The 16,519-nt window shown below is 40.2% G+C and overlaps 1 protein-coding gene across 3 annotated transcripts in view; it reads right to left on the bottom strand.

Moving 5' to 3' along the window:
* The window catches only part of c21h8orf34 (chromosome 21 C8orf34 homolog), a 71,397-nt gene that overhangs the window by 37,140 nt on the left and 17,738 nt on the right, over window positions 1-16,519 (bottom strand). For all 3 annotated transcript variants that reach the window (XM_037756851.1, XM_037756852.1, XM_037756850.1), the window contains exons 4-7: window positions 16,182-16,301; window positions 15,927-15,955; window positions 14,406-14,569; window positions 8,606-8,772 (exon numbers count right to left, since the gene is read on the bottom strand). In XM_037756851.1, the coding sequence (XP_037612779.1) occupies window positions 8,606-8,772; window positions 14,406-14,569; window positions 15,927-15,955; window positions 16,182-16,301 (480 nt within the window). The remainder of the gene's footprint in view (window positions 1-8,605; window positions 8,773-14,405; window positions 14,570-15,926; window positions 15,956-16,181; window positions 16,302-16,519) is intronic.

Below are 16,519 nucleotides of genomic sequence, written 5' to 3'. Positions count from 1 at the left end.
CAGGTGATTATACACTAAAGAAAACATACAGCAGATGCGAATGTCATTAGTTTTGCAAGTTTTGTTCATAACCAAAATACTGGACAAATTGAAGTAGTGGTAGATGTTGAGATATTTCCCATGATAAGTGAAAACTTTGACCTGCAGGTGGCGCTAGAGGAAAGATTAGGGGTTCACCAATGTCAGTAAGCTTCATGCTCTGCAGATATTAAAGTCTGGACCAACGTGGCCGACATTGCCAGCCCTAGAGCTTACACATTATCACAAAAGTAATATTGATATATACATGTTCTTTTACTTTTGATGATTAAAAAGTCTATTTACAGGTACTTAAAAAGTACATGTTCATGGTTACCATTTTCCAACTCAGAAAACTGCCGGAATCAGAGGTTTTCTTTCACAACTGACTCAGAGAAACTCATGCATGCATTTGTTATGAGCAGACTAGATTACCGCAATTCTCTGTTTATGGGTCTTACAAACAAAACAATCCATATTAAATCAGCTGCACAAATTCTAACCAGGACAAAAAGATGAGACCATATTACTCCAGTCCTCCGAAACCTTCAGTGGTTACCTGTTTCTTTCAGAATACAATTCAAAATCCTCCTTTTGGTTTACAAAGCACTGGCTGGTCTGGCTCTACAGTACATCTCAGATATGCTGTCAGTTTATAACCCCAACAGATCTCTCCGTTCACAAAGTGGAAATCTCCTCTATGCATCCAGAGCACTTTGTAAGTCCGGTGAGATGGCGTTCAGTATTTATGCACTTGAAGAATGGAACAGTTTGCCTGCTGATCTTAGACTCGCTTGAACACTGTGTTCTTTTAAATCCAAACAAAAGACCATGCTTTTGGCCTTGGCATTTTCTTGAATGAACACACCGTATCTATAAAGTATGCTTGTTTGTATGTGTGTATGTATATGTATTTTTAATGTGTATTTATGTATCGATGTATGTCTCTTTTTAATTGCACATCTGTTGTTATTTTTGTTGTTGTTTTGTTTTTATGGAAAGCACTCTGAACTGTTTTTGTATGATATGGTGCTACACAAATACATTTTAATTGAAAAAAAAAAAAAAATTGTAATTTAACCATTTAAAATGAAGTATTACTACTTTTATTTTTTAAAAGTAGTGGCTTTCAACACATCATTTCTATGAGATCTTTCTCACAGGGAACGTCAAATGTATGGCGAGTATTTTAAAGAGGGCTATTTGTAATAGTCGTCATACAAATATTTGTCATTCCTATCTGCCATAAAGCTAATAAGAACAGCTTTGCTCTTTCACCACAGAAAGTCATTTAGTAGGACTAAGTAAACGTTCAGGCCTCTATGAGTTGAAAGGCTAAGACTTTAATCACCCTCAGAGGCGAGGGGTCTGTATGCAGTAGATGACCTCCTAACATGGAACATTTTTCACTTCAATCTCAGGGTGGTAAAGATTGTCTCACTTCCCCCCTCACCTACTCTTCTGTGAATGAATAAAAAAAAACCTGCTATTGTATGATACCACATACTCTGCTTGATCAAGGAAGATATGACATCCTCAAACAAAAGAGCCACACACAGGCATTGTAACTAATCCAGCAGACACGGCTTTATCCCGTGTGTATCAAAGATCAGACATAGCTTCATCATGCCCTCATCCTGTCCCCATCAAATCCTCACTGTCACTGGGAATCAGTGAGAGTGGGTAACGCTACTCTCGCGGCCTCCTCTCCTGTTTCAGGAATCATGCCAGAGTGGGTCGACATACTAAAAGCGTCTGTGGGCTCATGCAAGGGGAGGGTTTCACACTGAGAGAATCTTTGTTACTTTCTACTGCAATGAAAGTGTGTGTCTGAGTTTACGTTGCTACAGGGAACAATACACAACATTAGCTGTAAAAAAACATAAATAAATATATGTTTTTCAGTGTCTACAGGCATGTAGATAACACTTATTCTATACACATATGCACTAATGTAAATGTTGAGCATTCAAAGGGTCTCTCCCTGAAATGGAATACTTCCACCAAGGATGACGAGAGCAGGAACTTTACAGCGGGGAACTGGCTAACGCGTCTCATTAACTTACCATAAAATAACACTCCAAGGCCAAACGCAGGGTGTTACTCCCCACACACTGAACTCAGCTCTTTTCTTGTGTCAGATCAGTATAAAACTGTGGCCTCAACGCCCAACGAAAACTCGAATCTTGACATTTTCCGCATGGCTTTACAAGAACATGTGAGTCACGTTCACTCTTAAAAATGGCTTTGACTGTGGCGAATATTAAGCGCAGAACTAATGACAACAACTGGGAAAACTTGGTGCCATTCCTGAGAGCAGCTAGAGAATCAATAAGCCTCTAAGCTGATTTTACTTTCTCTTTTTGGAACAAAACAAATCAACCTTAAGCCATGTCTTTGGTTGTTATAATTGTATTCAAACTGGACAACCTTGGCTCGCAGCACTGTAAACCATTCCAAGAGGATCTTATTATCCTCTCATAAGCTCCTTATCCAGGTGTTGGCAAAAAGACACAGTCTAGAAGCCCCTTCTGCTCAATATGGAAATGGGGATTAGTTGCTAACTTTCTTTTTGTCTTCTAAGCCTGCTTTATTACACACCTTATTCTCTGGCACACGTTGTAGTTGTTCCACAGTGGGACAAACTAGTGCTCCTTTCCTGCCTCCCTGTGGATATTATGCAATATGTTTAAAGTTCACTGTGGCTCTGAACTCTCCTCTCCTCGACCTCCAGAGGTTTGGACACGTACATATGACATCCACACCATGGGACCTGTTTGTTTATCGCTAATGTAATTGCGCTCATTTGGGTGGTGTAGATTTCTCTGTACGCCAGCAATCAGCACATCAAGGAGGCTCAGGGCCAATTAGCAGGTAGGTGTGATGAACGAAGCTCCGCTCAACTGATAATACGACAACTTGATCTGGAGTGTGTTCCTCTCCAGTATACCAAACAAAACACTGTATGTGTGAGAGACAGATGTTTGAGAAGTCAAGATACGTGTAGGTACCTGAAAGTGAATGTCTTTTGTTTAAAAAAGCAAAGTAAAAGGTGTGTTTGATAGTCATTTGTGCAACTGTGAAGCTTCATTTTAGTGGTCTGTCTTATGTGCGATCACTGTAAAGTATTAACTTCTCTGCACTCATCTGGCTTTCGAGTAAGTGAACTGTTTTGAAATACTTTTTGACCTGGCACTATGCTTCCAAACAGGTTTTACACACAGCAGCTGTAATGTCGCATTTCAGCCACTAGAGGTCACCCTAAGCAAATGCTTAAATAGATAAAATGCCTCCAACAATCTCTGGTACTGTAGTGACTGTACTGCTGCATGAAAGAGACCTTTTACTTAAGTAAAAATTAGCAATACTACACCTTGAAAATACTTTGTTACAAGTAAAAGTCCTGCATTCAAAGCCTTACTTAAGTAAAAGTACAAAAGTATTAGCATCAAAATATACTTAAAGTATCAAAATTAAAAGTACTAATTATGCAGAATGGCCCATTTCAGCATAATATATATGGTATTATTGAATTATAATTAGTGATGCATGTGTTCATCACTTTAAGGTTGTAGCTGGTAAAGGTGGAGTTAAGTTCTTTATATACTGCTGAGTAACGTAACCTGTGATAATACATCATATTAGTTGATTTATTTTTTTGATTTTCTACTAATAATCTGAATAACTAGTAACTAAAGCGGGTATAGAATGTAACACAAAATGTAAATACTCAAGTAAAGTACAAGTACCTCATAATTGCAGTTAAGTACAATACTTGACTAAATGTACTTAGCTACATTCCACCACTGACAATAAGGGGCAATATAGCAAACAATGCACCACATAGCCCGTTCAGCATGTTATCAATTAACAATTTATTGCAAAAAATTAAGAGAGAAGATTGCTAAAAAATGGAGAGAAGCATTATGATTAATATGAAATAAGAATCTGTCTATGGAAATTTCCTCTAAGATAACTGTACATCTGCAGTCAATGTAGCTTTATCATATAATTTTGGAGAAGAACATTTTAATCCTCTGATTTACAAGTTTAACATATTAAACAGCAAGGGCCCTGCCTGGTGGAGAGTCCTTGAGCAAGTCATTGAATCACTACCAGCTCCAGGCGTGCTGCTGAGGAGCTCACCATATGTTTTGACCTTCATGTGGACAGCAGCGAGGAAGAAGATAAATATGTCCTTCAGGGATCAATATACTATCACAGGATCACCATTCCTGCCAAGGATCATCAGTCATCTTTTGGTCAGAGCCACAGAATTTGTGCCAAGACCCTCTTTCTAAAAGAGGCCCAGAGATCCTCCTGAGGGTCGTTCATTTCTCCAAGGGTTAGAGATGCAGCATGTTAGCATCGCTTTAATCAACTCTACAGTAGCGAGGCAGCCCACTCACAGTGACAGTCAACACAGTGGCGGTGGTCCCTGCGGAGACCAGGCCCAGAGAATCAGAAATGACCTCGCTGCATTATTTCCTTTGAATTACTGCCCCGGACCATATTGTAAAAGTCACTGGGGGGAACGTTCCTAGAGCTATGATCAAGGAGGGCCATCACAGACCATCAACATCCTGCTTTATGGCTGTATTCATCACCATTATATACTGCTGTTCTGGGTCACAACTGTGTTTGGCTGATATAAACGTGAAGAAACCTCTGGGGTACGTATTGTTCTCTCAGTATAGTATAAATAAATACAATCGAGATCCACATTAAATGTGGGAATAAAATCGATTCGTTCATAAATGCTACTCTGTCTCACAGCAACAAACACTGGGTCACTATAAAATCAAATAGAGAAGAGTACAGAATTTGTGTTGGTGACGCTGGAGCAGAGACTAATTTAAAACTTGTAGATCTTGAGGCAGAGCGTGAATCCAGGCCATCTTAGCTAATTTGACATTTGTGCTAATGCTCAAACAATTATTACATTAATTGATTAGGCAATTGAAAAGAAAACCAACCAATCACAGTTTTCCAAAGCAATTTTAGCTAACTGTAGCTCAGTTTTGAAGCTAGAGTGAAGATGCTGGTATCATATGAAACTAGAAAACCTAAGGAATCCATTGGTACCAACCATGTCCTACTAGCTTTGGCGCGAAGAAGGCTTAATAACGTTACGCTAAATTAACATGGCCATTTTCAAAGGGGTCCCTTGACGTCTCACCTCAAGATATCTGAATGAAAATGGGTTCTAACTTCTATCCCCATAGTAGCCATTTCATTGTAGTGAGGCCATTTTTTTAAACTTGACCTCACTGTATAAAATGACCTGTGGTGACCTCTAGGATAATCACAACCTCATTCAACTTTACAACCACAAACTAGAGACCTAGGGCATTCAGAGGATGGATGGCTTTCCTCGGTAGACTGACAATAAGGGGGTTTCTGAGCAGTTTCCAGAACAGAAGTGCTTGCAATCAAATTCTTGCAGAAATCTCTAAATGTCAAAAATGTATTATATCAAATCACTGCATGGCTTTTTTTTATCGTGTTCCTCAAGGTCTTGGTGTCTTAATGTGATATTTTTGAGGGACTTTGATCGTTTATATCAATTTTCGATTGGTATTTTTTTTTTAAAATTTAGCAACAAATCTGTGTAACAAATGGTATCAACCCAAAAATTGCTGCAGCAACTACATAATAATAATAATAATAATAATAGAGCATGGGGATGGCCATCACATACTTATATCATCAAGTTCTAAGTCCTGATACACTTTCACAATTTATTTTAATCAATTCATTTTTATTTCTGTTTCATAACTAGAAGAACTTGACACATAGTGCCGAGCTGCATCTCAGATTAATCTTCAGGTTCCCAGAAGTACATCACTTCTATGTGACATCTACTGTTGACTTTTTATCTACTCCTGAACATCCCCTGTCACCTGCCCCTTTAAAAAGAAGGGGAGTATGGGGCGGAATGGTAAGGGGTTAAAAGATCATTTTCAGCTTTGGTAACATTGTATTTTTATGTTTCATAGGCTTAACAAGCAATTAATTAAAAAAAATCTGTAGTTTTGAACAATCATTTGTTGCAGCTGCCGCCTGTGCAACCTGTATGCCATTCTGCCACACATCAATAAAGAAACATGACCTTTTGGACGACCCCGATGAAAAGATCCTGCTAACAAGCACAAGTGCCTCTGTGCTGTGACAGAAGAGTAGAGAGCTAAGACATACGTGGCTTGTGTGACACCACAGAGCAGCAGCTCTGAGCGGAGACACTGAAGCACTATAATTGGGGCTCCTGTTGTAGACACAGGGAAATAAAAGTAAGGAGTAGGTTGTTATTCCTCAAAGAAGTACTGCATGTCAGGCATTTGTTAGCAAACGTAGAAGAAAGTAAGTGACTTTACTTTTCCCAGTATTAGATAATGCAATAAATCTTAAAAAGTGATGAAATCTGTGCGGTATACTTTTGTGGCAGCTGTTGTGTGTGTATGACCTCCCTTTAAAGTAGTGTTACAGTGCAGGGAGAAGCTACTTTACTCCAGAGAATCACCGCTGCAGGTAAAGATTACCACACAGCAGACGGAGTGGAAGAACAAGTGACAGAGAAACAGAGAGAGTGCTTTACCACACAAAATATTTCAGGCAACAAATTCAATTTGAAGTGAGGTATTACATCCTGAGTCTGCACGCAGACGGGCTGACAAGCTCTTAGACCCTCCACTCAATAAAACCAAAACAAGACCTCACATCAGATGCTCTCTCCGCCCCGTCCCTCACCTACTCATCCATCTTAAGTCGACGCACGATGGCATGACGGGCACGAAGGAATGTGAACACAAAAAGTAAATAAGAAGGAGCTACTTTGTGATTCTTCAGTCGTCAGTGAATACCTAGACACACTGTCTGAGCGCATCTGGCCAAACTATGTAAACAGGAAGCATAGTTTCCTCTAACAGCTACTACTAAAGTGCTCTGTAGTACAGCTATAAACTATCAGCTATCCAGCCACTACATACAGTCTGCAGGCAACAAAATATATGCAACTACTTCCTCCACTTAAAGCTGTCCCTTACATTGAATTTCCACCATTTTCATTTCAACCTTTCCTCTACTTCTCTCTCAGTAAGTGCTTTTCCATTTTACCAACATGCTTTTCTACAACTCCCAGAGAAGATGTCTGAACGTGGTGCATTTGAGTATACTGTATGCATGCAGCCAAAGAATGTAATTGCACTGCTGTTAGCAGAGTAAGAGCAACTGTTTTAGTTGTTCCAGTTGAGAAAAAGTGCCTCAAAGTCAACTCAACTAGAGCTGCAACAAGAAACCGATTTGTTGTCAACTATCAAATTAATCGCCAACTATTTTGACAATCCATTAATCGGTTTGAGTTATTGTTCAAAAATAAAAAAGTAAAAATTCTCTGATTCCAGCTTCTTAAATGTGAATATTTTCTGGTTTCTTTACTCCCCTATGACAGTAAACTGAATATCTTTGAGTTGTGGACAAAACAAAACATTTGAGGACGTCATTTTGGGCATTTTTCACAATTTTCTGACATTTTCTAGACCAAACAACTAATCGATTAATCGAGAAAATAACCGACAGATTAATCGACAATGAAAATAATCGTTAGTTGCCCTATACTCAACACACCTAATGCTCAAGTCACAAGGGAAATTTCGATCTATGGCTCCTCTGTGTTTAGAGTTGATGCAATGTGGTGCATCTAGAGAAGAAGACACTAAACGAACACTAAAGCTGCCTTCACATTTTAAGAGATTTGCACCTCACTCACGGCGAGGTAAGGCACAGAGCCTTGCAGAGGCAGCAGGTAAAATATCTCCGCAATGAACGCCAAATTCACTGATTCTAGGCAACAACAACAGTTGCAGCTGTTATCATTGCTTTGAAAGGTCAGCGGCAACAAGGTCAAAGTTGCCAAGGGTAGCGCTTCCGCCTAGTTGGGCGGCACCAATCTCCCCATAGAAAAACAATGGCACAGCCAGTGCAGAACGATTTTACCGCTGATCATGTGTAGACGGCTTAAGTGTTTATCAAGATGTTTCTGTTAGCTGTCCTTCCTACATACTTTGGCAAAAGAATGTTCTTCCATCTTCTTCATCTTTTCATTTCAGTGGTTTGTCTGATGCTACCTCAAAGCTTCTTAAAAACACTTTAAAGCATAAGTGATGTAGTTTCACTTACAAAGTCACTGAAATACATTTGGACTTCTGAATATCAGAACAGATTGTTTTTATCAGAAGAAAAACTTACATGATCAAAGACTTTGAGAAAGATAGTGAAAACTCGGCAAAGAGACTCATTAAAACGTGAAATGTTACAGCTATGTTTTTTTTCTGTTTCACACATACACACAGCAAGCTGTTCTCGTTGAATGTGGGATGGTAAGAAAGCGGATGTCTGCCTCACACGTTTGCTGATACACACAGCGTGGCTCAGAAGCAGCCTCGTATTATGATCAATGGCGTTTGATTAGCAGAATTCAATGAAGTGCAGCTACATAAGAAAGTGTGTCATGTTGATTCATTGCACTGCACAACAAAGTTTACACATTTACAAGTTGTGTGTGTGTGCATAAAAAAAGTAATGACATTACCCAGAAGCTCCATGGCATCGTCCTCGTCCTCCATCTCTTCCTCTGCGACGGAGGGGGCAGGGCTATGGACCGAATCAAAGGAGTCCTGGGACAACATGGCAGCCAGGAGCTTCTTGTGATGCTGCTGCTGCTCCCTCAGCCCTTTGCTCTTAGTTTCCATTTTCAGGCTGAGGAGGCAAGCAGAGGTAGAGTCAGGGCTTAAGAGCTCACAAGCTAAAAGACTTCCCCACCCCCATAGAAAATAGGATCACCATTTATTGACACACATTAACATATGAGGACTTAAAATACATCAGTTGTTGCTGATTATTCCCCACACACACGCCTCTAACCTTTATAAAGTGCTTGAAAGTTGAATGTGAATCATCATCCACAATGACATGCTTTCAGCTACTGAGAAATATACCTACAAAATTAGCACGTTTTATAATAACCGTGTTCGTATAGTAATTACATCCTCTCGTCCTAATCTGTCTGGCTTGTATCTAAGCGGTGCAAAATGCTGCATTTGAATGTGTGACTACATTTAAAGTGTGTTTCACCACTAGTTGCATTTTGGCAGCCGTTCCATGGTTGTTAGGGACGAAATAACATACAATCATTTCAAGTGCCATGCAGGTGCAGAACACCTTGCTATAAATGGTTAGCAGGGAGGAGATAAGGAGGGATAATTGCTCCGAGGTAAGCAACAGAAAAATAGCTGTGGAACTAAGCAAAAAGCAGTATTTAGAGGATGTGGGGTAAAAAGAAGGAGGGCCTGTGCCTAGGAGGTTTTATAAACATGTAGCGGAATATGAGGTGTTGAAAGTGTCCCCTGTAGTTTTTAGTCAGCAGAGAGAGAGAGAGAGAATAATCGAATCCAAAGTATTAAGAAGTAAGAAGTTAGTTATAGTTTTAATTGTTGAATCATTGAAGTAAAGCAAAGGGAAAAGCAGACTTTTTATAAAAAATCATAAAATGTTTTTGCTCTTTTCCATTATGTCTGTGTTCTTTCTGCATTTCATTTAAATTACATACAAGGTTTATGCCAAGGTTTACGGTACATACTGTACTGTGACCATTTATAAACATAAGCAACAGGATGCAGCAACGGAAATACACTACTTTTCTGCAGAATCCATTTGCGTCACAGTTTACTGCAGCACCATAACTGTTGGCACCATATAGCTTAACAGTTCTCAGGCTGTCTCAAGGGCCGGTTAAAAAATGAAAAACAGTACATGAACAAGGAAGAAATGAAATGCTTCTCTTCACTTTTCTTTTTCCCAGGTGAAATTGTGTTACTTAACAACGGAGAACGAGAAATTGAAAAATGACCAAATAATATCTCCTTCCTATAAAGTTAAAGCTACCGATACAATTATGAAGGCAGATTTCTGCATTGCCTCTATATTGATGAAATTAATCTCCACATCCCAGAGGCTGAGGGCGTGGATTAGAGGGGTGGAAGAGTATTAATTTGATGCTAATCTCAGTTTAATGACTTCTATTTACAGATAATGGGGAAGGGTCATACGATGACAGATATTTCTTCGTTATCTCCGTATGGTATTTCTGAGATAATTAGATCTGCTAATATGGGCGAGGAAAGGTGGTTGGTGTGATTCTGCCAGTTTTCTTTTCTTCTTTTCTTATCTAACCAACCTCTTTGGGGAAAAAGTTGAACATTTTCCTGTGATTGCAAACAACCATTTTTAACTGGAACTTTTACACAGTAAAGCAGAGAAAGTATATTGATGACATAAAATTTTATAATAAAGCAGGAGTTACAACCCTATCTCCTACAAAATTACGTTCCTATACAACTAAACTGCATTCTCAGTTATGTTTTGAGGGAAACATATTTTCTCATGGATTATGGTCGCAGTTTTAAACTGTTTTAAACACGTGGTTAACATTGTAAATTGAAATAAAACAAAACAAAACTACTTGGCTTAATGTGACTACATTTGTGATATCAATAAGATACGGACGTAAATGAAAATAAGTGAACGCTGACTTTTAGTTTCACACGGGACACGAACTGCGTCCTCCCAGGTAAAAGTCCTGTTTGACCTATCCAACCTCCTCCCTACGCAGACTCTGATTAGACACATATTCTTAATATGTCAAAAACAAACATAATCCGCAACAAAATACATGTCCCTCGAAACATAATTCACAATGTAGTTTCATTGTATGGGAACGTCATTTTTAAGAGATAGGGCTGGGAAAGAAATATGAAGAAGGAAAAAAGAGAGAGAAAGAGGGTGTTTGTCTTTTGTGTGGAGTAAGTTTTATTCCTCTGCACCACATTATGGGCTCATATCTCAGATGAAATTCTCTGGCTCACTGTGCCTGCTCGCAGCTTCAACAGTGTCAGCTATTTTTTTCCACCCATAGGGATCAACCTCAGGTCATTAAAGACCATAAATAAGATGGCAAAATCAAAGCATATGTAGCTGGCAATCATGATCTTTCCCTGTTATTATGTACAATAAGGTGTTGAGAAAAAGCATATAAGAGAAATATATAACAGGAGGGTAAGAAGAGAGAGAAGTACAGTTTATAGCACCAACAGTGGGAAAAGGAAGTCCCATTCCACAGGACAGACTGTCAAAATAAGCCATTTCCTTGAATACACTTCTGCCACAGTTGCATCTGATTTCCCATGTGCCCCGTGCACTTATCCATCTAGACTTTGCAGCCAATCATACGGAGAGCCGCCACCACCTGTCAGCTCTCCTTATGGTCCAGAGTGACAGGTGGGCTGGAATGAGGGACAGGAGCAAGGAGTTCCAAAATAAAAACAAGTAAACTTACCAAAGTAAGAGGAAGAAGATGGACGGGTTTGACAAATAAGGTCAGGTACATGACAACATGTGGGGACTCTCGTCTGAAAGTGTATGAGCACCAGAGGGGATGGCCTACTAAGGCTCAGATAGGGCAGTGCTTGTCTGCACTGCCAGTTTTCAACTTGGTCAGAGAGAGTGGTCATTTTTATCTCATCTGATACAAATTATAAACCTAACCAAACCTTACTTTTACCTGGATCTGAAATGAATTGGTTATTTACCTCAGACAAAACCGAGACAACTGCAACCTCTGTTTTTCAGCCTGTGCTTGTTTACATTTTGGCAAACTGGCACCATTAAAAATGTGCTAAATTAGCTATTTGCAGTTCCTGTTTGCAATGTGCTCCTGAACGTACAGAAGTCTATCACTGGATTACTTTGATACTGAAGAAAACTGGAAAAGAGCGCCTCGGTAGCTCACCGGGCAGAGCGCATACCATTAATGCTGATTTCTTGCTGCAGTGGTCCGGGTTCAAGTGCCCAGGGCCCTTTGCTGCATGTCATGAGCCCAATCCCAATGTCCCCCTAAGGCCTTAAACCTTGAACCCTCAGGGACTTGACTGACGTCACCTGGTAAATGGTTGAGCGTGAGAGGCTGCAAGGGCTTGAAATGGTATAAATATGAATGGGACAGCACTTTGCAACTACATATCAGGTTACCTTGACGACGTCAATGTGGATTTTCATTTTATGTTTTTTAACTGCCTGATTTGAACGTTTTCCAGGCTCTTGCCTTACGAGACGCGAGGTAGCCCAATTGGCAAATAATTAATTTACTTGTTTTTTGTCAAAACAGCATCATTAAGCAAAAATAAAAGAAATGGCTGATGAATAAACCAGGTGTGTAATATAGTTTATGCTTTCCTTTGATGTCATGTGTTTTTATGTACCATGTTAAATCCTTAATGTTAATGTAATGATTCTGTGTAAATTTAATACGCCAGGCTACCGTGTTTAACATCACAAAGCTATGAATTGTGGGTAATTCCCTCAAGCAAAGTGCAGAAATGCAGAAATTTAATACGCCAGGCTACCGTGTTTAATGTCACAAAGCTATGAATTGTGGGTAATTCCCTCAAGCAAAGTGCAGAAATGCGGACTTACGGAAAGCGTTCATAAAGGGCTCAAAATGTCTGCAAGAGAGCCCTCAAGCACTTGATGATTTGACAGTGGGACAGCCCCAAACCCTCACAGACTTTGCGGGAACACGCCTCAAAACCTGTGAGTGTGGACATTGGAGTTGGACCGTCCCCTCTCTCTGCCCTGCCTTTCCTGTCTCTCTCTCACTATCAAAATAAATCATAAATACCAAAAAACAAATCGTTTAAAAAAAAGAAAAGAAAACTTAAAAAACATGATAATCCTCAGATACGTTCTGGAGTTGTAAAGAGCATCTTTTTATGATTTCTAAGTGGATTTATGGAAGTTTATTCATGATATAACTTAATCAGCTGACCACTCTTTCAGTTAAACCAACCAGATTTTGCTACGAGAGGTAAGCCAATCATATCATTGCTGTCAAACTTTTAAACCACTCTCCTCTCTGCTGGCTGGCAATTGCCATTTCAGTGCAAAATCGATGCAACCCTCCTCCATCCCATTCACATCCAGTTCTCATCACATCCAGCACCCCAGGGTTCCTTACATCATCAGAAGCCCCGCTACATATCACATCCAGACATCTTCAGGCATTTCTCTTCCCTGTACTTCTCATGGCATCTCTGCCCCATAAAAAAAATCAATGACATTGCGATGGGGTCTAATTGCCAAAGACTCTTCACATTTCTGAACTTAATTGGAATGATTTTGAGGAGTACAATAACTAACCTCCCGTTGTTTTGTTGTTAGAATGTACCTGTAACTTTCACCTCATGCTGCATCTTTGCCTCGAGTCTCTCCCTACGTGCCTCCCTTTCTTCAACTCTCCCCCTGCGGAGGCGAACCTCACAGTTAGAAAACTTACACCATATCCTAACCGTTTTTTCTGATCTCCCCATTTTTGACTTTGTGGCTTGGCTAGAAAACAGCTCAGAGGATATGAAAGTAATCTCAATCCCCAAACAGGATCTGAAGTGGGAGCAAGTTCCCAGTAAATGCAATTAAGAGTTGATATAAATGATCTATTAGATGAGCCAAATTCTCCCCCAGTTAATAACAGAGGGGGGCTGTGATCAATTTGGGATGCTGCACCATCCCAAACACACACACAGCTGCACAAGTTTCTCACACCTCTTCATAGGTAAACATGAAACCATCTCATTTACAAACACACACAGAGCAGAGCTCATCAGTGAGCCCACACACATCCCTATCTCCCAGCTCAGGCTTCGAAATAAGTGATTTCTCCCTTTAATCCACCCATACAGTAACCTAATGAGATTAACACTCTGTGTATGTCAGCTCAGGCCCGCGCATGATTTATGGTTTTATATCCGATCGTCCTCTAATTAGTCGTATCAGCAGCTGCAGTGCGTGTGACACGCACACACACAGCAATAGTAACATCTGGCAGAGAAGTCCAAAAGTTACCAGGCTATTTGGAACTTGGATAGTTTTGCAAACACATTCATTTACCAAAAAAAGCTTCCTGAGAGGGCGACAAACAATTTAACAGTTCAACGCGTGACGCACTTATATTGTCAAAAAACGGGCCATTTTTAAAATAACAAGCACAAAATTCCTCTGGCCTTGAGCGAACAGAAATGAGGTTAGCTTTAATTTCGAAATTGGGTTGAAGCAGTATCATGGCAAGCATGTTTAATCGCTCCTTTGAAATGGGATTATCAAACCCATTCAGATGGGCATTCCTCAGGCAGCCACAGTTAGAAGTCTACCTCCTCATTTTTAAAGAGCCAACAATAGCTGTGTGAACTTTCTTGAAGTTTTAAACTTTTTTTCCATTTAAATGACTCACACACACACACACACACACACACACACACACACTTATAATGCCAATCACCAACCTCCCAGCAGGGCTGCTGTCTCCACTCCAGCACACTTCAGTTTTAGCCCGAGGGACAGGGGGTTGCAGCATCTCAGAAGCCAGCGGGTCCGCGTCCTCTTCTTCCCGACCAACCCACTCCCCCACCACCCGAGGGCGCACCGCTGAGTTATAGCCTCCCAAGTTCTGAAAGAGCAATAGAGAAAGAATAAGAGGCAAAACCATACACTGAAGAGGGCAGACAGAAAGACAAAGATGAGTATTTAAAGGTCCCATATTATAAAAAAGTGAGATTTTCATGTTTTTTTTATTATAAAGAAGGCTTAAGTGCTATATAAATACTGTGAAAGTATCGAAACAGTCAGTCCACAGGGAAATTCACACAGCCCCGTATTCAGAAACTCTGCATTTGAAACAAGCTGTCAGGATTTCTGCCCATTTGTGATGTCACGAATGTACAATATTTAGACCCTTTACACAATTTTAAACGTAAAACATTCTAAATGTGTCCCAGTTTATTTACTGGTTGCAATGTATGTGAATGTCACGACTTAAGCTGTTGACTAGCAATGTTAATGCAATTCTGTTGCAATTCTGTCAAAATGCGCTAAAACGGAGCGTTTCAGACAGAGGGTAAATACAGGTATATTCAGGCCGACAGTATGAGGAAAATAAAGTTTTTTTTTAACATTAAAGCATGTAAACATGTTCTAGCAGAAACACAAAATACAAGTATGAACCTGAAAATTAGCATAATATGGGACCTTTAAATTAAAAAAAACACAGAAGGAAACAAAAACTTTAAACTTTACTCTAATATAATGAAATTATAACCAAATCTACATTCTTCACAATAACAAGTGTCTTTTCTTAGTATTAAAAAGCACCGTAGTATTGTCTGAGATCTGTCTCCCTCCCATTCTGCTCCCAAAGCCAGCCGGCACACATTTACAACCTGTCTCAAAGATACGTCTGCTTGTCTTTGACTAAATCCAGAATAGTATTAAATGCTATTGTCTCTGCATGATCAGAGCAGTTGTTTAGTATTCATTCAATGTCCTGTCCCACAGAGAAAGAAGGAAAATCTCTGGGCGGAGAGCCAAGGACGTTGGACATGTACTGCCGCACTGAGCAAAAAGTGAAGTCCCTGTCAAAACATATGCTGCATCTCTCATCCAAACGCATCATTTCCAGCATCTCTAGCCTGGGCAGCCGCTGCACTATTGTGTTTTTGGGAGAGAATTGGGGCCAGGCGAGGACAAAGACGGAGCTCAGACAAAGCTTTTGCGTGTAAGATGCACACTGAAGCGGCGAGGGAGAGGGAGACATGCTTACTGAAGTTATCACTCTCGCATATCACTCCCATGAGATAGCAGTTCATCATCAGAAAAAGAGCTGTGCTGCTCTGTCAGCCGAGTGAAAGTTATTAAACATGGCTTTTATTTGATGTAGCATGAGCGACGCTGCAGAGTGATGAGTGACAGAGCTCTATTTCCACCTGTATGTATGAGTTTATAAAGACTCCAGTCTAGTTGTTATCTACCTGGTCGAGCTCATCAGAGATGGCGATGCCTGCAGAGAGAAGAAAACGCTTTTAAAGCACAGAGAAGCATCTGTAATACAGTTCAAAATCCCGGCTTAGGCTGCTTCCGAGCTTAGTGGCGGGCTTGTAAGATTAGCCGCTCAATCCGGTTTCCCCTCAGGATTTACAGTGACATTTGCAGAAAAGGTCTACGCTTTAGTTTTGTTTGTTAAGATGTGTTAAACACTGCTACTCTGCCGAGCTACGGCCACTCACTGCGTGACAGACTCTCCAGGGCCTTGCCCAGCTTCTTGCTCTCCTGCAGGATGTGGTTGAGCTCGTCAAAGTCCCGGCTCTCCCTCCAGTCCCAGGACGGGTACTCGATTGACCGCGGCACTGGACATCACAAACAGAAACACACATATATTTTCTGTCACATCTTCTGAGAGCACCACAGATAATCAGATTAATCTTCTGTAAACAACAACAATAAGTCTGACTAAATAAGAACAGAATAAAAACAAGGGATAGTTAATCAGGACTTTGTGAATTACTGCAGGACAGAGTGGAACGGAAACACTGGCAGAAAAGTCAAGAAGTCTTTTCCAGAAGCA

The sequence above is a fragment of the Sebastes umbrosus genome, chromosome 21 (genome assembly GCF_015220745.1).
Source record: "Sebastes umbrosus isolate fSebUmb1 chromosome 21, fSebUmb1.pri, whole genome shotgun sequence".
In the NCBI taxonomy this organism is placed as follows: domain Eukaryota; kingdom Metazoa; phylum Chordata; class Actinopteri; order Perciformes; family Sebastidae; genus Sebastes; species Sebastes umbrosus.
This window is presented reverse-complemented; position numbering and strand designations above follow the sequence as displayed.